The sequence below is a fragment of the Octopus bimaculoides genome, chromosome 26 (assembly GCF_046866305.1).
Source record: "Octopus bimaculoides isolate indiv1 chromosome 26, ASM4686630v1, whole genome shotgun sequence".
NCBI lineage: Eukaryota > Metazoa > Mollusca > Cephalopoda > Octopoda > Octopodidae > Octopus > Octopus bimaculoides.
Genome location: NC_142953.1, coordinates 18,054,274 through 18,076,773, shown reverse-complemented (window position 1 = coordinate 18,076,773; position 22,500 = coordinate 18,054,274). Strand labels below are relative to the sequence as shown.

The following is a 22,500-nucleotide window of genomic DNA, read 5'->3' as shown; positions in this document are numbered from 1 at the left end:
CATATAAACTTGTGTGTGTGTATATGTATATATACGTATATATATATATATATATATATATATATATATATATATATATATATATATATATATATATATATATATATAAAAGCATACACATGTAAATATAAATATATATGTGTATATATGCATAGATGTATACATATATATGTATGTATATATGTATATCTGTGTGTGTGTGTGTGTGTGTATTATATATATGTATACACACACATGTATATTCACTCACAGATCGCAACATTGAGTTAAACACATATGCAGTAACATCAACAACGACATCAAAAGTGGAACTGAAACACCAAACACAAACACAAACACATCCTCACACACAAGCACGCGCATATATACACATACACATATATACATATATACACAAATGCACAGACGAACCCATGCAGGCTCATATATATACATATGCATACACCCGTTAAAAACAGCAACAGAAGCAAGAACAGCAACATCGGCAAAAGCAAAAACCACCACCACCGCCAACAACAACAACAACGACAACAACAATAGCAAAAACAACAACAACAACAACAACAACAACAGCAACAACAACTAAAACAATAGCACCAACAAGAGCAGCAACAACAAAAACCGCAACGGCAGCAAGTATAACAACATGAAAAACAGTATCAACGAGTTTTGCAGCAAACACGAAACTGAACATAAAAAACAACAACAACAACAACAGCAGTAATAAAAAACAGAGCCAATTGAAGAAACTAGAGACATTTTGGTTAATTAATTGACTAATTAATTAATGATGTAGTCTGGTATTAATAAGCTATTGAGGTGTAATGAGATGAACAATGCTTGTTATTATTACTACCAATACTACAACTATTAGTGCTGTTGGCGTTGCTGTTGGCGCTGCTGTTGGCGCTGATGTTGGCGCTGCTGTTGGCGCTGCCGTTGGCGCTGCTGCTGTGGCTTCTGCTATTACTTCAGAATACACCACACTTCCAAACAGCTGGGTCTATACATAAGTGTGCGCGTGTATGTGTGTCTGTATGTACATACACACACACACACACACACACACACACACACACACACACACACACACACACACACATATATATGTATAGTAAAATTTATGCTAATATTGGGATCATAATGAAACAAAGAGTTATATTACAACGTTATATAATAAACTGGGAGTACCAGTTTCGCGTCTTACGCTTATCAAACTTCCAAGGTCTTAGATTTCAGCCATTTTTGTTGTTGATGTTGTAATACAACTCTTTGTTTCCTAATATTAGCATGAATTTTATCATACAAACCTCCTGTGCGTTTTTGCATATTTTTCTTTCTTAGATATCAACAACCACGTGTAAACAAGATCTCACACCTTTACGTTACACACACACACACACACACACACATATATATATACATACATATAGGCACAGGCGTGGCTGTGTGGTAGGAAGCTTGCTTACCAGCCACATGGTTCGGGGTTCAATCCCACTGCATGACACCTTGGGCAAGTGTCTTCTACTATAGCCTCGGGCCGACCAAAGCCTTGTGAGTGGATCTGCTAGACGGAAACTGAAAGAAGCCCGTCGTGTATATATATATATATATTATATATATATATATATATATATATGTATATAATTTATCTCCCCTTCTCCTCCTTTCGTTTTTTCTCTCTCATCCTTTCTCTAATTCTTTTCCTCTACCCTTCACCATTCTCTGTCTGTCCCTCACTCCCTCACTCCTCCTCCTTTGCTCTCTCGTTGCTCGCACGTGACCATCGGCCATCTTCCTTTTCCTAACTTGAATTTCTTTCCTTCCGATCAGACGCAGGGATCAGACGCATTCTTGTCCGTCTCCTGTCAGAGATTGTTCCTCCAGCATTCACCACTTCACCTCATTTAGGCTTAGAAGCCATTCCTGTTTGTATTCAACTAAAGGTGGTGCTCCAGCACGGCCACATAAAAGAATATATGTAACTTTTATCTTTTATTCTTTTACTTATTTCAGTCATTAGACTACGGTCATGCTGGGGCACTGCCTTGAAAGAGATTTAGTCGAATATATCAATCCCAGTATTGCCCAGAGAGAACTCCTAACGAGTACTGTAGGTTGTTCACTCCCAGTGGTTGTCATGTCAGTTAACCTCTAGCTGGGACCTTAAAAGGAACTACTATTCCGTGTCAGAACAGCCCTGGGAAGGGAATATTAGTGGCCAAGAAGGTTGTTTCGACACTCCTCAAAACTGTGGAACTCTTCTATCAGGGCCCCACTACCAGATGCAGTTTAAAGTGTACCCGGGGCAATTTATACCTATACACATGCATATATGCATGTATATATATATGTATATATATATGTATGTATATATGTATATATATATATATATATACATACATGCATATATATATATATATATATATATATATACACGTAGGAAAAGTAAATGTTAGAGGTAATACTTGATAATTGTAAGCACCTGTGTATGCCAGCTCGTGGTTGAGGTGAAAGAATAAATTGTAAATGCAAAAATAAAAACAAAAACACAAAGGATTCTGCGGTACACGTGTTTCAAGCTTTATAGTTTTATAGTTGTTACATCAGTGTATAATTGACAATATAAAGCTATCTTCAGCCAAATATGTATGTATTCTCTCCCAAGAATTATATCACATAGAAGTTAAAGGAGGAAGAAAGATGAGCTATAAGAGGTGAGGTTCCGTTTGGTATTTTGTATTGCAATATACCTCGTAGAATTCTTAATTTGATATATTTATACATAATTTCCTCGGTACTCCGGAATCCGTCCATACCTTGCCACAATTCAGTGTGTAGTGAACGCTAAGAGGAAATTATGTATAAATATATCAAGTTATCGGTCTGTTTTGCTGAACCGCTAAGTTACGGGGACGCAAACACGCCGACATCGGCTGTCAAGCAATGGTAGGTGGGGAAAATGGAGACACACATACACAAACCTATATATATATATATATATATATATATATATATATATATATATATATATATATATATATACATACGACGGGCTTCCTTCAGTGTCCGTCTACCAAATCCACTCACAAGGCTTTGGTCGGCCCAACGTTATAGGAAAAGACACCTGTCCAAGGTGCCACGCACTGGGACTGAACCCGGAAACAAGCTTCTTACCACACAGCCATATATATATATATATATTAATTAATCAAAGGACATACTAAATATGTCTACCGGCTGGAAATAACAGTCAAAACTCTTATGCACTGGTAATAACTACAGAAATCAACCGTCCGAAGGCAAACAGGCCAAGACAATCGCCTTTGTTACACTAGATAATAACAGAGTCAATGATATCTTCGCAAATTATTTTTTCGTGTATTATTTTTCTCGTGAATTATTTGCTCCGTATTGATATATATATATAAACACACACACGCACATGCGCACATACACACACATGACGGGCTTCTTTCATTTTCCGTCAACGAAATCCACTCACAAGGCTTTGGTGGGTCCGAAGCTATAGTAGGAGATACCTGCTTAAAGTGCCTCGCAGAGGGACTGAACTCGGAACCATGTGCTAAGAAAGCAGCTTTCTCACAGCATAGCTACGTCTGCATCTCTATACAGCAAATATAAATTCTGTTTTATGTCAGGCTATGTATGATGGTGAGACGGTGCCGTGTTATTAGTAAGGTTGTGCTGTGGGGTAGTTTAAGGGTGTTAATAGGTGTATTTCGAGGTGGTGTCGGGTAGGGTAGCAGTGACAATAGGGTGGGAGTTGAGGGTGCTTTGAGTCTGTTAACAGGGTGTTGTTGTTAACGGGGTAGGAGTGAGGTAGTTCGGTGAAGCTTGTCGGATGGCGTTGCTGTGGGTGTGACGTGGCGAGGTGGTGTTAGACGGATGAAGACAGGGTGGGTTGTTAAGGCAGTATGTGTGTGTGTGGGGGGTGTAAGGTGGGAGAGTGCGGGTGGCTAGTCAGGTGGTGTGTGTGTCGGTTGTGGTGGCGGTGGGGGTGCGTTGTTTCTATTTTAAGGTGGTGTTAAGTAGGCCAGTACATACTGTCTGTCTACGAGATGTGATCTACATAGTAACAGACAGATGCTCTGTGTGTGTGTGTGTGTATGTGTGTGTGTGTGTATGTGCCTGAGTGTACGTACGTGTGTGTATAAGTATATGTGCATGTTGGATGTGTGTATATATATATATATTATCTTCGAAACGTCGAGTTAGAATAGAGGCAGCTGATGAATAATTCCAAGTGGCTTTCTGTTTTCCTATGTGTTCGTTCCGTTGTCTGTAGTTCATTGTTCTAACGTCCTGTACCCTGATATGCATCTATATACGCATGTAGATGAAAGTATATACATATATGTGTGTATACATGCCTATATATTTTTTGTATTATATATATATATATATATATATATATATATATATATATATATATATATATATATATATATATATATATATATGCGTGTGTGTGTATATTTGAATATATAAATATATACACACGCATTATATATATATGTATGTATATATATTCTTTTCTACCCTAGGTACAAGGCCCAAAATTTTGGGCGAGGGGGGCCAGTCAATTATCGACCCCGAAAGGATGAAACGCAAAGTCGACCTCAGCAGAATTTGAACTCAGAACGTAAAGACAGACGAAATACCGCTAAGCATTTCGCCCGGCATGCTAACGTTTCTGTTAGCTCGCCGACTTTATGTGTGTGCATGTATACATGTATGTATGTATGTATGTGTATATATATATATATATATATATATATATATATATATATATATATATATATATATATAGTCATTCATATAAATGAATACACATCTATATATATATATATATATTTATATTTATATGTATGTGCGTGAATCTGTGTGTCTATGTATATATACATGCGCACATATATCCATATATACATATATATATGTTGTTACAATATATATATATACATATATATATATATATATATATATATATATATATATATATATATATATATATATATATATATATATATATATATTGTTACAATAACAATAATCACGAAGTTCAAATATTGCAGAGGACAACTTTGCCTCTATCCATTGGGGACTGATAAAATAAAGTACCAGTGAAATACTGGAGTCCATCTCCTAAAATTGCTGGCCTTGTGCCAAAATTTGAAACGACGTGAGAAGAGATTCTGTTACCTGCACAGAGATCCAAATCTTTAGCTCCTTCTTGAAGTCTGTATTTGCCGAGGGACCAAGATTGATCGCTTCCATGAAGGGCACCAGTGGCTTCCTGTATGTTGACATCGTCTTGGAGACAGAATGTATCACAAGCTGCCTGAAAGTATGGAACAACACAAACCCTTATAGAAACAAGTATTCGTTGCAGAAACAAGGGAGAAACTTCAACTTGTAATGTTTAATAAATCATATTGTGTCTGGTTGAATAAAAGCTGGTATCTTAAAACCAGTCGGCAAATTAATAGTAAAGAAGTGAAATGGAATCAGTGCATGTGTTTGTTTATTATTGACATAATGACCCTCCCGAGATAAAAAATAAAATACACGATTTTGCTTTGAGAGTCTCGGAACTTTAGGAGCATAGTGGAACTGAACTCGAAACCATGTGGTTACAAACGCTGCTTCTTAACCAGATAACCCTATACAAACATATATCTTCTTTCATGCTTTTCTTTCCTTTTTGTGTATTTCTTCAGGTCAGAAACAGACGAAATCATCTTACTCAAATTTCGGTTTTGATTGGAATCATTCCTAAGAGACAAGATACATACATCTTTTCTTGGGCCCCAGGGTGGGGGGTGGGGGTGGAATTAGCTATGGGAGCACCAGCAAAGTGGGAATTCTATTTACTTTAATTTTTGGTGCTTACGCTACGCTACTAATTAATTTAATTGAATATTAAACTGTGCACTTAAACAACACAGGTACACTAGAAATAGGTATATTTTTACTGAGAAATACGAGTATACATATGTGTGTATATATATATGTACATATATATGTATACATATGTATATATATGTATATGTATGTATATATATACATATGTATATATGTATATATATATATATATATATATATATATATGGTTATATCTCTGGAGGTTTATTATGCTAATAATACTCACACACACTGGTTGGTTGTATAAACGGTATGCGTGTGTATATGTGTTTATATATATATATATATATATATATATATATATACATACGTATGTATATATATATATATGTGTGTATGTTTATGTGTGTGTATGTATGTGTGTGTGTGTGTGTGCGTGTTTGTATGTGTACAAGAGTATTATCCGTCATGACGGGTAATCCGGGAAGTATACTTTCGCCTCTGTTGGTTAATATCAGGAAGTATGGCAATTATACAATAAATATAAGTAAAAGTTTAATCAAATTTCCTGGTGCTTATACAAAATGACAAACTGAAAGCTCCTGCTCTGATATGAAAGATAAAGGAGTGGATGAGCCAGGTAGTCCTTCGTAGTAGCTCTTCATGGATAGGCAGATATCTGCAGAGTTCAAATTCGAACCTCATAAATAAGAGAGAGGAACATGCGGTAATTCTTTACAGCTGTTTCTGGGGTTTTCGTGTCCAATAAGTGCAAAATTATGCATTATGTGTACATGTACACGAAGTATGTTGGTACTAACCGATATATATGTAGCTTAACACAAACTGATATCATATTAACAATCAATAAAGATGTGGAATATCTGCTTATAGTATATTTCAGCTGTTTAAAGTTTCGTATTTAAGAAATAACCGCATATGCTCTCTGAGATATTATATATGTGCTAACTGATATATATATATATATATATATATATATATATATATATATATATATATATATATAAACAAACATTTCAAATAAACGAACGTTTCAAATAAAGCAGACATGAGGATGTTTATAAGAAATGTATTAACATGACGCTCGACGAAAGGAGAGAGATTGACGTTTCGAGCATAGTTCTTCGTCAACAAGGCGAAAGGGAAAAGTCCAAAGAAGGAAACGAAATCGTCAACAGTACGCGCGCGCTCGCGCGCACACACACACACACACATACACACACACACACACACACATAAACGCGCTGATACAATGTTTGTAACGGACAAAAGAAAAAGTAATCTATAGAATAGAGTGTAATTATATCATGTATGTAACAGTTGCTCGTTAGCGTTACTTAAGTTTCAAAAGTGTTCGATCTATCTATGATGGAAAACATGCCTGAATCCAAAACTGTTTTATCGATAAACAAGGACTGCACAACTGATATTTAAATAACGAATGGGTAAGCTATGTATGTGTTGTAATAATATTCTTTGTTAACTCAATGTAAGCATCCTGTGCACTGCTCATAAATGCTTTGTGTATTTCTTTGGAAAGGCATTTTCTATTGACAGGAAACTTAATGTTGTCTCTGCTCAGGTGCGTTCGAGTTGAGTTATATATGCCATATTTGACTGAACATGAAACTTAAAGTAGGCATCAACCGATGTTCTCTCTCTCTCTCTCTCTCTCTTTCATCCTTACCATTTGTTTTAACTGTCCTGTTTTTGTTACCAACCTTGACCCTCCGCAAATCCCAGATTTTATTTAATTTGCTTTGCGGGAGCGACTGTTTTGACGAAGACGCATCTTGTCCTAACGCTCGAAATGCGGAGTAGATAAAACAGCCGACAACTGATGAAGTGATTGTTCTTTATGCTGCCTGTCTCGTTTCTCTATTTGTTTCTTTCGTTGTTAAAAAAAAGTTCGTTTCCATGTTTTTGTATTTCATATTCTCATTTTTCATGTTGTTTATGTTTTTTGACGTCCTGTATATATACATATATATGTAAGTATGTATATGTATGTACGTATATATGAATATATATATATATATATATATATATATATATATATATATATATATATATATATACATATATATATATATATAATATATATATATATATATATATATATATATATATATATATATATATATATATATATATATATATATAATATATATATATATATATATAATATATAATATATATATTAGTTATATTATATACATATATATATATATATAATACAAATGATATGTGAGCATATGCATAAATACATATATATATATATATATATCTATATATATGTATATATGTATAAATATATATATATATATATATATATATATATATATATATATATATATATATATATATATATATATATATATATATATATATATATATACAAGGGTGTGTAGGTATGCATTTAAGTATGTACATACTATAACATTATGTATATTATATATGTATATATCTATTTATTCAACATCACATACGCACAGACATGCACATATACACGCACACTATGCATATTCGTGTGTGCCTGTGTTACATACGTCTACGGTATTATGAACAGCTGATATGGTTGTTTTTTCTAGAGGTTGCTTATTCATAGGTGAAGTTAGAGATGAAAGAGTAGGCGCCATATTGTCTAGGGAAGACAGTTATTTTAAGCTGGTTATCCAAGCATCTATCTATATATCTATCTATCTATCTATCTATCTATCTATCTATCTATCTATCTATGTGTGTGTGTGTGTGTGTATGTGTGTATATTTACCTATATATATATATATGTATATAATATAATATATATATATATATATATATATATATATATATATATATATATGTATATATATATATATATATATATATATATATATATATATATACAAACACACACATATATATGTAGGTATATGAGCATGTGTATGCAAATGTGTATATGTACATGTGTATATATGTGCATATATATATGTATATATATGTATAATATATATACATATATATATGTATATTCATATTTAAATATATATATATATATATATATATCGACTTTAAATAGAGCTCAAAACTGATCCATTGAAAATACTTTATTATAATAATGATAATAATGAAAATGACCTATGAACATTTCGATGCAATATCCAGAATGATTCATACATATTATAAAATATTATAAAATATTATAAAATATGTGATACTCCATCTCCTCGGGGTCCCATTATTATTGTTATTATTATTATTATTATTAGTAGTAGTAGTAGTAATAACAATAATAATGGGACCCCGAGGAGATGGAGTATCCCATATTTTATAATATTTTATAATATCTTATAATATGTATGAATCATTCTGGATATTACATCGAAATGTTCATAGATCATTTTCATTATTATTATTATAATAAAGTATTTTCAATGGATCAGTTTTGAGCTCTATTTAAAGTCGATATATATATATATATATATATACAAAAACTCAACTGTGAGTATTTTGCTAACATTGTTAACAGATACTATATTCTTTTGCCAAATTTTTGGTATTACTCTTTTACTCTTTTACCTGTTTCAGTCATTTGACTGTGGTCATGCTGGAGCACCACCTTTAGTCGAGCAAATCGACCCCGGACTTATTCTTTGTAAGCCTAGTACTTATTCTATCAGTCCCTTTTGCCGAACCGCTAAGTTACGGGGACGTAAACACACCAGCATCGGTTGTCAAGCGATGTTGGGGGGACAAACACAGAAACGCAAACATATACACACACACATATATATATACATATATACGACAGGCTTCTTTCAGTTTCCGTCTATCAAATCCACTCACACACACACACACACATATATATATATATATATATATATATATATATATATATATATATATATATATATATATATATATATATATATATACATACATATATATATATGAATAAGTATATACAGAGAGAAAGAGAGTGAGATAGAGAAAGAATGAGAGAGAGTGTGAAAGAGAGTGAGAGAGAGAGAAATAAATATTGATGTAGATTATTTACACTTCCCCACGATTAGAGTTTCATGTGATTGCGATCCTGATGGGAGGTGTTCTGTCTCATGCGAAGAAGGCTTCAGTCCGATGCCCGAGTGGCGAGAAAAAGATTTTTGTTCCAAAGAATATAATAAGAAATAAATAAATGCTTTTTAAAGCCTAGCGAGGCTCATGGGCCCGGTTCCCCGTTTTCAATGGCGTATGTGTTCCTCAGCTGGATGGGACGCCAGTCCATCGCAGCGTTAGTTATTTTTGCCAGCTGAATGGACTGGAGCAACGTGAAATGAAGTGTTTTGCTCAAGAACACAACGCGTCGCCCGGTCCAGGAATCGAAACCACAATCTTACGATCATGATGCTGACACCCTTACCACTGAGCCACGTGCCTCCACAAATGAATATAATAGTACACTCTACACCAAGTACCGGGTACCCAAATCGATTTTCATTGACGTACCCCACCATCTGAATGTGTTCATGCATGCATACATACACACATACACACATACATACATACATACATACATACATACATATATACACACATACGTACATATAGATATGCAACTATATACACTAGAATACATACATAAGGCAAAACATAAGTCTGCACATATACATACATACATACATACATACACACATGTATGAATGCATGCATGCTCACATAAGTACATACATACATACATACATACATACATACATACATACATACATACAAACGAAAAACCCAGTTGTTGATGTTGAAATTTCAATGAAGGAGCCTTGAATCTAGGTTAGAAACCGGATCCTTATCTATTGTTAAGAAATCTTGAAATAAAAGTGAAGAATGATATACATACTTACATACAATCAAACAAATAAACAAATGTCCATGGGATTGCACCTAGAAAGTTCCCCTCCGAGGCACAAGTCCGGGATAGGTTGTTTATGGATGACCAGCAGTCGTCCATGCGTACCTGCCTCCCTTCCCCACACCACTATCGAAGAAAAAGGCAAAGTCTGATACAGCTTGGCACCAGTGACGTCGTAATACATCTCTACGGCTGAGTGGACCAGAGCATCGTGAAATAAGACGTGTTGCTCATGAACACAACACAGAGTCCGGTCCAGGAGTAGTCCTCACTACCTCAGGATTGCGAGCCCAACGGTCTAACCATTGAGCCGTGCGCTTTCAAAACGCACACACAGACATATATATATATATATATATATATATATATATATATATATATATATACATGGGTAGATATATGCACATATATATACATACATATAAGCATATATATATATGTATATACCTATATGAATAAATGTATATATCTATGCGTACGTATTTATATAAATACATACATATACTATATATATATATATATATATATATATATATATATATATATATATATATATATGAGTGGGGGGGTACTCCGTGAAATCCACGACAGTGGATTGAGTGTTTCCTAGAAAACAGAACACATGTTATGATCGGTGGAATCCACTCGAGGCCAGCAAAAGTCACCAGCGGTGTCCCTTAGGGGACCGTATTGAGTCCGCTTCTGTTTATAGTCTATGTAAACGACATTTCCAGCGTCATAAAACACAGCAAAGTAAAAATATTCACTGATGACTCCAAGCTCCAGACAATTATCAATGGAGAAGAAGACCGAAATGGACTCTAGTCTGATCTACAATGCTGTAAGCCAATGGACGGACAAAAGAGATATGTGATCTGATGCATTTTGGAAGAAAGACTAAGCTAAAACAGCCATATTCTCTTCCTTCAGGGGAACCACTCACAACATCTAATAATATGAGAGACCTAGGAGTAATTGTTGATGACAATCTCAGCTGGAGACCCCACATCAACAATAAGTTCGATATGGCTCGTAGGATGAGCTCCTGGATCTTAATAACCTTCCGGCCCAAAGAACAAGGTGTCATCATTCCTCCTTTCTTCTCCTTTGTACAGCCACACCTCGAATACTGCTGCTCCCTGTGGTCTCCCCATACAAAACAAAACATTTTGAAAACTGAATCACCCCAGTGGTCATTCACTAAAAGAATTAAGGGCACGACTGATCTCGGTTATGGGGACCGCCTTAAAGCATTGAAACTCTATTCTGTCAAGTGCCGCCGTGAGCGATAAATCATTTGCACGATGTGGAGAATACACCACCAGCCTTGCCCAGACGTCCTGAACATTAGCTTCAAAATTCGCCCAAGGTTAGGACCCCGGGCTATACGTCCTCTACCAAATTCAGGATCACAACATATAAAAACACTGAAGCATAATTCCTTTTCTTCCCTATTTGATATTGTCCTCAAAGAGGAAAAGGATCCCATCACCTTTAAACGGAATCTGGACAAATTTCTTCAAGGAATACCTTAAAAGACACCTATACCTAGATAATTACTCACTCAACAAGAACTCTCGACTCGAATGGATCATGATGCCACAAAACTTGACTTAAAAAGGATTTAGCTAATCCTATCAGGTGACGCTATCAAGTTAGACATGGCCTGGACCAATCTTTGGCCGAATCATATCTAAGTTATCTAAGTTATTTAAATTACACACACACACACACACACAAAGAGAGAGAGAGAGAGAGAGAGAGAGAGAGAGACTAACAGACAGACAAAATGGCAGAATGAAGAAAAAAGCGATACATACGGATAGATACGTACACACACACAAAAGCATATTAATATAGCCAGACACACACACACACACACACACACACACACCCTTCATATATGCATTTGTACTTGTGTCTGTATATACATATGTATCTACAGTATATGTCTATACATACACAACATATATATATATATATATATCGCACTTAATCTCTCTTCCGCCATCGTAATAATTTAGAATATTTTAATATTTTACTCCTGGGAAGGAAACGAAACCAGACTGAAAATGGCGGAAAACCCAGAGGTGATATCAGCGTTGCTTTGATATTTTGCATAGTTTAGGAATGTACTGAAAGACCTTACTTAACGAATCATGAAAATTTATAACTGAAAATTGAATTTGAATTAATTTGCATAGAAATTAATTTGCCTTTCTCACTTAATAAACTTCAACAAACTAATGTATGTGTGTGTGTGTGTGTGTGTGTGTGTGTGTGTGTGTAAGTTGTAGAATACGTGTGATGTTTAGATTTATGAGTAAGTCCCTTTCTTTTTTTCTCTTGTTTCAGACATCGGAGTGCAGCCATGCTGGAGCACACCTTGGAGGGTTTAGTCCATCACTCTGCATATAGACTGGCATGGATGTGTGCTTGAGAAGATTGCATTGCAACCCCTAGGTTTGAAGTTCAGTCCCACTGCGTGGCACTTTGAATAATAGGTGTTTTATAATTTAGCCTCGAGCAAACTAAAGCCTTCTGAGTGAATTTTGAAGTCAGAAATTGGAAGAAAAACCATCGTATATATATATGTATATGTATGCAAATATATGTATATACATATGTGTATGTGTGTGTGTGTGTGTGTGTGTGTGTGTGTGTGTGTGTGTGTGTGTATGTGTGTGTGTGTGTGTGTGTGTTTGTGTCTGTTTATCTTGATACACTGACTTGATATTTGTAAACGATCGTCACTGTCCTGTGACAGTGCAGTGCTGTTCATCTCCAATCTTCCGCGAAAACATATCAGGATATAGGGAAACATCACCTTGCTTGGAAACGGATAAAGGTTAGCATCAGGGAGAGCATCCTGTCGTAGAAGAATCTGCCCCAACTAATCTCGTCTGGCCCATGCTAGCTTGGATATGTGAGCGTTAAAACTATGCTTATTATTATTATTATTATTATTATTATTATTATTATTATTATGAGTGTGATGAGCATGCTGAAGATATACATACGTACACAGACACACACACACACACACACACACATACACACACACACACACACACACACACACACACACACACACACACACACACACATGTATATGAATGGTAAGTGAGACGATAATAAACAGTGATTTTTTTACCTTAAAGACGGCATTGGCCCATTCTTTAAATGATTCCTCCTGGGCCAAGAGTTCATCTCCTTCAATCATGGGGGAGACTCTTTCTGCCCCCAAATCACTAAACACTTTGTTCAGGTAATGACCGAAAGCGCAAAAATTGGGGTATGCACGTGACCCCAGACCAAAGACAGAATATCTGCAAGGAGAAGTAGAAAGAAACATAACGAACGAAAATGGATTTTGGTTTTAACTCAGCTGTTCTGAAGACACATGACCTAGTGGTTAAGACGCTGCATCCACGATGACAAGGTTATGGTTTCAATTCTCAGAGCGGGTGGTGCAGTGTATTCTTGTGTAAAACACTTCATTTTATGTTTCTCCAATCCACTCAACTGTAAAGAGTGACCCCTGGAACGAATTGGTACACCATGGTAACCTGATAATCGTCCCTATGAATCCAAGGGCTTGAAACTGTAACGTCTAGGGATTTTGTTCAAATTGTCTTGGTTATGTGTTGTTCTGTTATAACTATTGACCACATTGCTTTTACAGGCATCTTTCATGATCGACCTGTTTGAAAAATCATCTAGAGCTGTCCCTAAATCATATTATACACCCGTGGTTCTTAACCGGGGTCCGTATGGCACCTGGGACTCCACGCAAGCAAAATAGTAAGTTGGGGATCCGTAGTAGTTTATTAAGGATCCATGAAAAACATTTTGCCTTAGATGTATTTGTTCCTAGAAACAGCCAAGTTTCTTTCTGCAACGTTTTACGTAGTTCAACCTATACAAACGCATGCGCGATGAAAAAATAGGGATTTTGAAAGCAGCATTTATAAAACTAGTTTTTAAACATCGAATGGTAATAAGGGTCCACCTCAACAGCATAGTATTCAAAGGGGTCTATAGGCAAAAAAAAAAAAGCTTGAGGACCCCTGTTTTAAACTCTTTAATCCTTTTGTTATTAAATTTCTGTTGAAATGCGCTGTCTTTGGTTTCAATTAATTTTTTAAAAATATGGAATTTTAAAAGATAAATTTACCATTAGCTGATGTTTGGAACAGAAATTCACATGACATTTTGATGGAAGGTTTTAATTTAGATTCCCTTAAGCATGTTGCCATATTTCTGTTGAGATACACTGACTTTTTAGTTTCAATCAATTTTGAAAATAACGAGTTGTTTACTAAAAAAATATCGTTGCTATTATTAAAGCTGATATTTGGAACATAATTTAACATGAAATTTTGATGGAATATTTTAATTTGGATCAGTTTAGCCTTTTTTGTAACCATATTTCTGTTGAAATATACTAACTTTTCTATTTTCAAGTAATTTTGAAAACAATGAAAAATTTAATAAAATAAATTTATCATTAGCTGGTGTCTGGAACATAACATCGGAGTGTTTCCATTTTGAAGGAAACTTTTAATACGGACCACTTTAACTCTCTTGTTACCAAATTTCTGTTGAAACACGTTGCCTTTTCATTTTCAATTTATTTTGAAAATATTGAAGAATATAGTGAAATAATTTTGTCATTATGTTGTTTAGCACCAAAATTAGTCGTGCTACATCAGACCTGAGATGAAAGACATCTCTGTTGTGAATGTCTCAGCTTTTTATTACGACATAGGTTATATGTCACTACTTCAGCTAATGTATCCTTCTTTGTTGTCGCTGTCGCTTTTGTTGTTTATTCCCAGGTCATCCTTGACCGCACAAACTTATGATCAGAAATATTTTAATGGTAACCATCTCGTTCTATATTTTAATTTGAATATCAGGGAATTACATTCCTCCCATGTTATGTCCTTTCTTTGCCAAGACCATTAGCTTTGAAGGAGTTTTGACTGCTTTCTTCAGCAGGTCGAGCAAAACAAACCATATTGAGGATCCCTCGTCGACTTATGCAACAGTCCCTTCCAGCTATAATTATTTTCATTTCTACCTCACCGTATGCGTAGTTCTATTTTTAATTAATAATTTCAGAATCCCCTCCCCTCCTTTTGCTTTCTCCAAATTACATTAACATTAGTCATTAAGTTTATGCTACCTTCACCTCACTTCAAAGGTAATTTTAATTAACTAGAAATATTTCGTTTATTACATTATGTTAACACTTACATCAACTAATTGTGTTTAGCGCTGACTAAGATGGCTGCCATCTGTTTTAGCTTAACCCAGTGCCGTATCCAAGGCCGACAACTCAACAAAAGCGGATTGTTATTATAAGTGCTGTAGTACTAGAAAAGCTGAAAGTTCAAAGACATCTATTGTCGCGAATCAAGTTCACAAAGCTATCATATTTTGGCCATACGATGTGCCACAGGTCATTTCCCAGGACCATCCTTGAAAAGAAGTGTGAAGGGGAAAGGAGTAAAAGACTGTCAAAGGTATTTATGGATTAACTTGGCTTCCTGTATGCCTGCAGCTAACACAGAAGGAACAGGAGGGTCCGTCAATCTGATTCTCGGACACAGAGAGGGCATTCAGTTGATGATGGTTGAATAACATAGCAAGTCATAGTTAAACACCGAAGTTTTCAGATCGGACAGTCAAACCTATACTTGATTGATATTTAAGCTCCCAGGTCAGTCAGACCTGGAAGAGTGTTTTAGCCATGACCATCCACTCTTTTAGTCAGTCGTTGTACAATTAGATCAACAAAATTTAGCGTGTTTCACCTCAATCGATAAGAAGAGGTTGTTGATCGTAATTTGGTTGTCGTTTCTAGCGGGGCGCAATTGAAACATCATAAGTCTGGGTTAGAAACTAAACAGCAACAATTTTTCTAGTGACGTTAATGGATGTAATAAAGAAAAAAGATAAAAGGACAGAGACATTCTAACGATCAAAGACATTCTAATGTTGACTCTTTTCGTTTTATATATTTGTACGTCAGGCAATCAGATTCACGTTTATATCGTGTCCTTCCTAAAAAACAAAACTTAACAATAAGTGGAGCATTAAACCATTTTATGCAGTCAACCATTACATTTTAATTAATCAATTAGCACTAAGCCATTAGTGACGAAGGAGATCAAATATTTATGTTATTGACTAATTCTGACAAAGAAATACAAGGGAGACAACTCTGGAAATTTAATTAATCAAAAACAAAAAATGATGTGTCAGGCATGAAGGAAAAAGCAGGGGGCCCTAGTGGTCAGGGCTCTGTACTCACTATCGTAAGGTTGAGCGGTCGATTCTGGGACTAGACGGTGCTTTGTGTTCTTGAGCAAAGCACTTCATTTCACGTTGCTCCAGTCCACTCAGCAGTAAATTAGTTCCAGCGAATGTTGACTCTGAGATGGATCGGCGTTCCATTCAGGATGGGATGCCGTGGTTTCAGGTTCCAGTCACTTATATGCTATGAAAACCGGGTTAACCTCCGACCTCATGAGTCGCAGGAATCACGACAAGCTTAAGTATGAGTCTTAAATACATTCTGGTTAGTCCACATTACTTCGTAAGGAGCACTGGAGCGCTTTCCCGGTTTCCCGGTTTCCCGGTTTCCCCGGCCTACATATATTCCTCCCTGGACGGGACACCAGTCCGTCGCCAGATTACTAATTTTTACCAGCTGAGTAGACTGGAGTCACGTGAAATGAAGTCTTTTGCTCAAGAAGCCAACACATTGCCCGGTTAAGGAATCGAAACCACAATCTTACGATCATCAGTCCAACACTCTAACTACCGAGTCATGCATCTCCACTTAAGTGCATGTTCGTGAGATAAAAATGTCAGGATGGATGGGAGGCAGTTCCTATAGCGATCCTTTTACGGGGGTGGGGGGCAAGCCTGGTGTGAGGTAATCACGGGGAATTTATTCTTTAACCTGGTTGGATTCGAAAAAGACCGGACTCCGCTAAAGACACCCAAAGTATCAGGTGGTGGCGTGGAACCAGAATAATGAATCGTGTGGGAAGAGAAGCTTGTTGGCAATTGACGTACCGTACGTTGCTGAGTTTCCCGGATTCCATCGAAAGAGTTTGTGCATCGCTTATTTCCTCTTTGTTGGTGATATCTGTCTCACTTGAGACGCTCATTCGTATGTACGACGTGGTCTGGCATTTAGGCCTGAAACGTACAACAGTAGTATTTAATAAGAAGTGGCGGGTTATAGGAGTTGAAGGAGTTGAGTGGTAGGGGACACAAACACACACACACACACACACGCACGCACACACACACACACACACACACACACACACACACACTCACACACAGAGCTAATAGTGAGGGATTATCAATCCGGGCAAAATACTTCATAAGCTCTCTCTCTCTCTGTTGGTACACCAGGCTAACAATATTATTTAGATTTGTGAAAAACTCTAGGTATTCTTCTGGCAGGGTCTAATGTTATGGTTCATCACAATTCTATATTGTAAATCCGTGGATGGGCTCCAGAAAAACTGGTGTTTGCACAGATAGGCAAACAACAAATTAAAAATAACTTGGTCCAATAAAGGAAAAATATGTAACGACCATTATAGTTAACTTGTTTATATATATATATATATATATATATATATATGTATGTATGTGTGTGTGTGTGTGTGTGAGTGTGTGTGTGTGCATAGTGTAGGCGTAATGGCCCAATGGTTAGGGCAGTGGGCTCGCGGTCATAGGATCGTGGTTTCGATTCCCAGACTAAGCTGACTGTATGATGATGATCTATGCGCAGCTCTAACACATACAGTAGTAGTCATACATCTAACTGTATACACAAGGCACACACACACACACACACACACACACACACACACACACACACGTGTATGTGTGTGCTGTATAAGAACTCCGAGACTTTATGCGCCACTTCCAGCACCCAGCAGCATGTCCTGACACCCGCCCATTACATACACACTCATAAATATTTATGTCTGTGCGTGTATGTATATATATGTTTGCATATATATATATATATATATATTTATATATATATATATATATATATATGCATGTATGTATTTGTAAATATATATATATATGTTTATGTATATGTGTGTATGTTTATATATATGTACATGTATGTATATATTTGTAAATAGGAAGGAATTACTGCAAACGTTTACCGGTTTGCTCTCGGGTATTCAAAATAGGTTATTCAACAGTTAATATATAAATCCAATAATATTAATCATAAGATAAGAATTTAGTGGTATATTCCGTTGGATAATTCTGGAGATATTATCTGAACCATGTGATATGTATATGTCTGTCTGTTTGTATGTCTGTCTGTATGTCTGTCTGTCTGTCTGTATGTATGTATGTATGTATGTATGTATGTATGTATCTATCTGTCTGTCTATCTATCTATTTGTATATGATGGTGAGAGAGAGAGAGAGAGAGAGAGAGAGAGAGAGAGAGAGAGAGACTCTGTGTAAAATATGCATTTAAAATTATTAACAAGAAATATAGAGAAGATAAAGAGTAAGTTAGAGTGAAATAGAGAGGGAGAGAGGGAAAAATAGATGGAGAGAGAGAGAGAGTGTGTGTGAGAGAGTGAGAGAGAGAGAGAAAAATTCCTGTAATTCTACTTACTCGGAGGCAGCCATTTGGGATTTCATCTCATAGAGGGCGTTAGCGAAGGACTGAAAAAGATAAAGGTAACAGACAAGTTACTTAAACACACGTACGCCATCACCATCGTCGTCGTCGTCATCGTCGTTGTCGTCATCATCATCATAAAACACAACAACAACTTCATCAACATTACCAGCATCATCAGTAATACTTACCCAACCATTTTCAGGAGGGTCACCGTTTCCAAAAGTACTTGTTACCATGAGAACGAGAGCTTCATGCTCCAAATCGGTTATGTCATAATCTTCCATACACATCATCTGTTGAGAGAAAGAAGTGGGAGAGCGTTACTGCGGAGCTGAGGCTGTTGTATGACAAGAGATGAGAAAGAGTTAAGGAGGAGTTGAGGTAGAGGCTAAGGCATTCCTGACCCAGATTTGCGAAAGATTTAAGACGGAAGTGGACCAGCTGAGACACGTCTGTAGTAGCGAAGCTGTGGCTTGTCAGTGAAGAGGAGCAGCGGTTCGCCCTAGAGAAACTCCTTGGTTTCTGCATTTCTGGGACTCCGGTCAATTACGACAAGGGTCCTAATTGATCCGATCAACAGAACTGCCTGCACGTGAAATCAACGTGCAAGTGGCTGAGCACTCCACAGACACGCGTAACCTTAATGTAGTGTTCAGGAAGATCCAGCACCACACAGAATGTGTAAAGGATGGCCCTTTTGAATTACAGGAGGTACAATTGATTTTTGCCAGCCGAGCAAGCTGGAGCAAGGGGTATCGAACTCACGACCTTACAGTCGGGAACCAAACACCCTAACCACTCAGCCACGTGCCTTCATTCGATTTGTGATCTACGCACCCTGTCGTGTAACGTTGCTCCAGATATCTCCTGAAGAAACTCCACATTAAGCTGCTTGTATTCCCGATCGTCATCTTTCGGTTATTATAAACCATTCATTATTTATGTTTAAAAACGCATGAATATAAAGATCTTTTCCAACATTTATCCTGCTCCACCCTTTCCCCTAATTCTTAATTTAAAAGTAAGGCCCCCCCCCCCACTCTACCCCGTGTTCTTTTGCGTAAAGAAAGAAACCTATTACATACCTTAGCGTCAAACGCATGTTTAAAAATTTCGCAAAGTGTTTTAGCAAATCGTTCAGATTTTCCAGTCTCGGTGCCATACATGATTGTGCATTTGACTCGTCGTGCCAGAGCTTTCCCCATTAATTTGGCTGAGAACTTGACGGCTCTGTAATATACAAAGAATAAAAACGATATGCCTACGTACATATATTTAGAGAAATATATAGAAATATGTATATGTATAAATATATATATGTATAAATATATATAAATATAAATATATATATATATATATATATATATATATATATATATATATATATATATATATATATATATATATAATCATAAATATATAGGGATTAGCAGTATCCTGCTTCTCCGATAAGGTTTTTTCATACTGAGCTACCCGGCAAAATTGTTAATTATTAATTTTATTACTAATTGACGATTCCCTGCCCTGTATATATATATATATATATATATATATATATATATATATATATATATATATATATATATATATATATATATATATATATATATATATATATAATTATTACAAATTAAAAGGGTAAAGGATTATCAATTTATTAATTAATAAATCAATTAACAATTAACAATTTTTACCAAGCCCATCGGTATGAAAGCACCATTATTGGTGGAGAACTTATTTAAAAGCTCATATATATTTATAAATATAATTAAGAGATCAGCAAAATCTGTGTGTGTGTGTGTGTGTACAAGTATACAAGTATACTTGCACTTGACAATGAATAGTATGGAGGTACGAGGCACTGGTATCACATTGCAGCTGCGGTCCTTTAGAAGGCTGACGTAAAATCTGGATCAGAGTATCATTCACAAAGCCGGGACTGTGATGCTGTTGATGTTAGCAACACGTACAGGTGCTCTCTCTCTCTCTCTCTCTCTCTCACACACACACACACACACGCACATACACACACACACACGCACACGCACAAGAAGACGCTGGGTCACACATACAGACACGAAATTGTCTCGGTTGTACAACGATCGGAGTGAAGACTACTCTAATAATTAGTATTAGTAAAGATTCACAAACGACGAACGCGCGACAAGTATCTATTACAAAAGAACTATACAAATACATATATATATATATACATATATACAAATACATATATATATATACATATATACAAATACATATATATATATACATATATACAAATACATATATATATATACATATATACAAATACATATATATATATACATATATACAAATACAAATATATATATACATATATACAAATACATATATATATATACATATATACAAATACATATATATATATACATATATACAAATACATATATATATATACATATATACAAATACATATATATATATACATATATACAAATACATATATATATATACATATATACAAATACACATATATATATACATATATACAAATACATATATATATATACATATATACAAATACATATATATATATACATATATACAAATACATATATATATATACATATATACAAATACATATATATATATACATATATACAAATACATATATATATATACATATATACAAATACATATATATATATATACATATATACAAATACATATATATATATACATATATACAAATACATATATATATATACATATATACAAATACATATATATATATACATATATACAAATACATATATATATATACATATATACAAATACATATATATATATATACATATATACAAATACATATATATATATACATATATACAAATACATATATATATATACATATATACAAATACATATATATATATATACATATATACAAATACATATATATATATACATATATACAAATACATATATATATATATACATATATACAAATACATATATATATATACATATATAC

At 35.0% G+C, this 22,500-nt stretch overlaps 1 protein-coding gene across 2 annotated transcripts in view; it reads right to left on the bottom strand.

Annotated features, from left to right (window-relative positions):
- LOC106875654 (nitric oxide synthase 1) overlaps window positions 1–22,500 on the bottom strand; it is a 168,936-nt gene that overhangs the window by 69,245 nt on the left and 77,191 nt on the right. For both annotated transcript variants that reach the window (XM_089343035.1, XM_089343036.1), the window contains exons 8-13: window positions 20,573–20,717; window positions 19,676–19,780; window positions 19,479–19,528; window positions 17,885–18,010; window positions 13,947–14,121; window positions 5,224–5,362 (exon numbers count right to left, since the gene is read on the bottom strand). In XM_089343035.1, coding sequence (XP_089199161.1) covers window positions 5,224–5,362; window positions 13,947–14,121; window positions 17,885–18,010; window positions 19,479–19,528; window positions 19,676–19,780; window positions 20,573–20,717 — 740 coding nt within the window. The remainder of the gene's footprint in view (window positions 1–5,223; window positions 5,363–13,946; window positions 14,122–17,884; window positions 18,011–19,478; window positions 19,529–19,675; window positions 19,781–20,572; window positions 20,718–22,500) is intronic.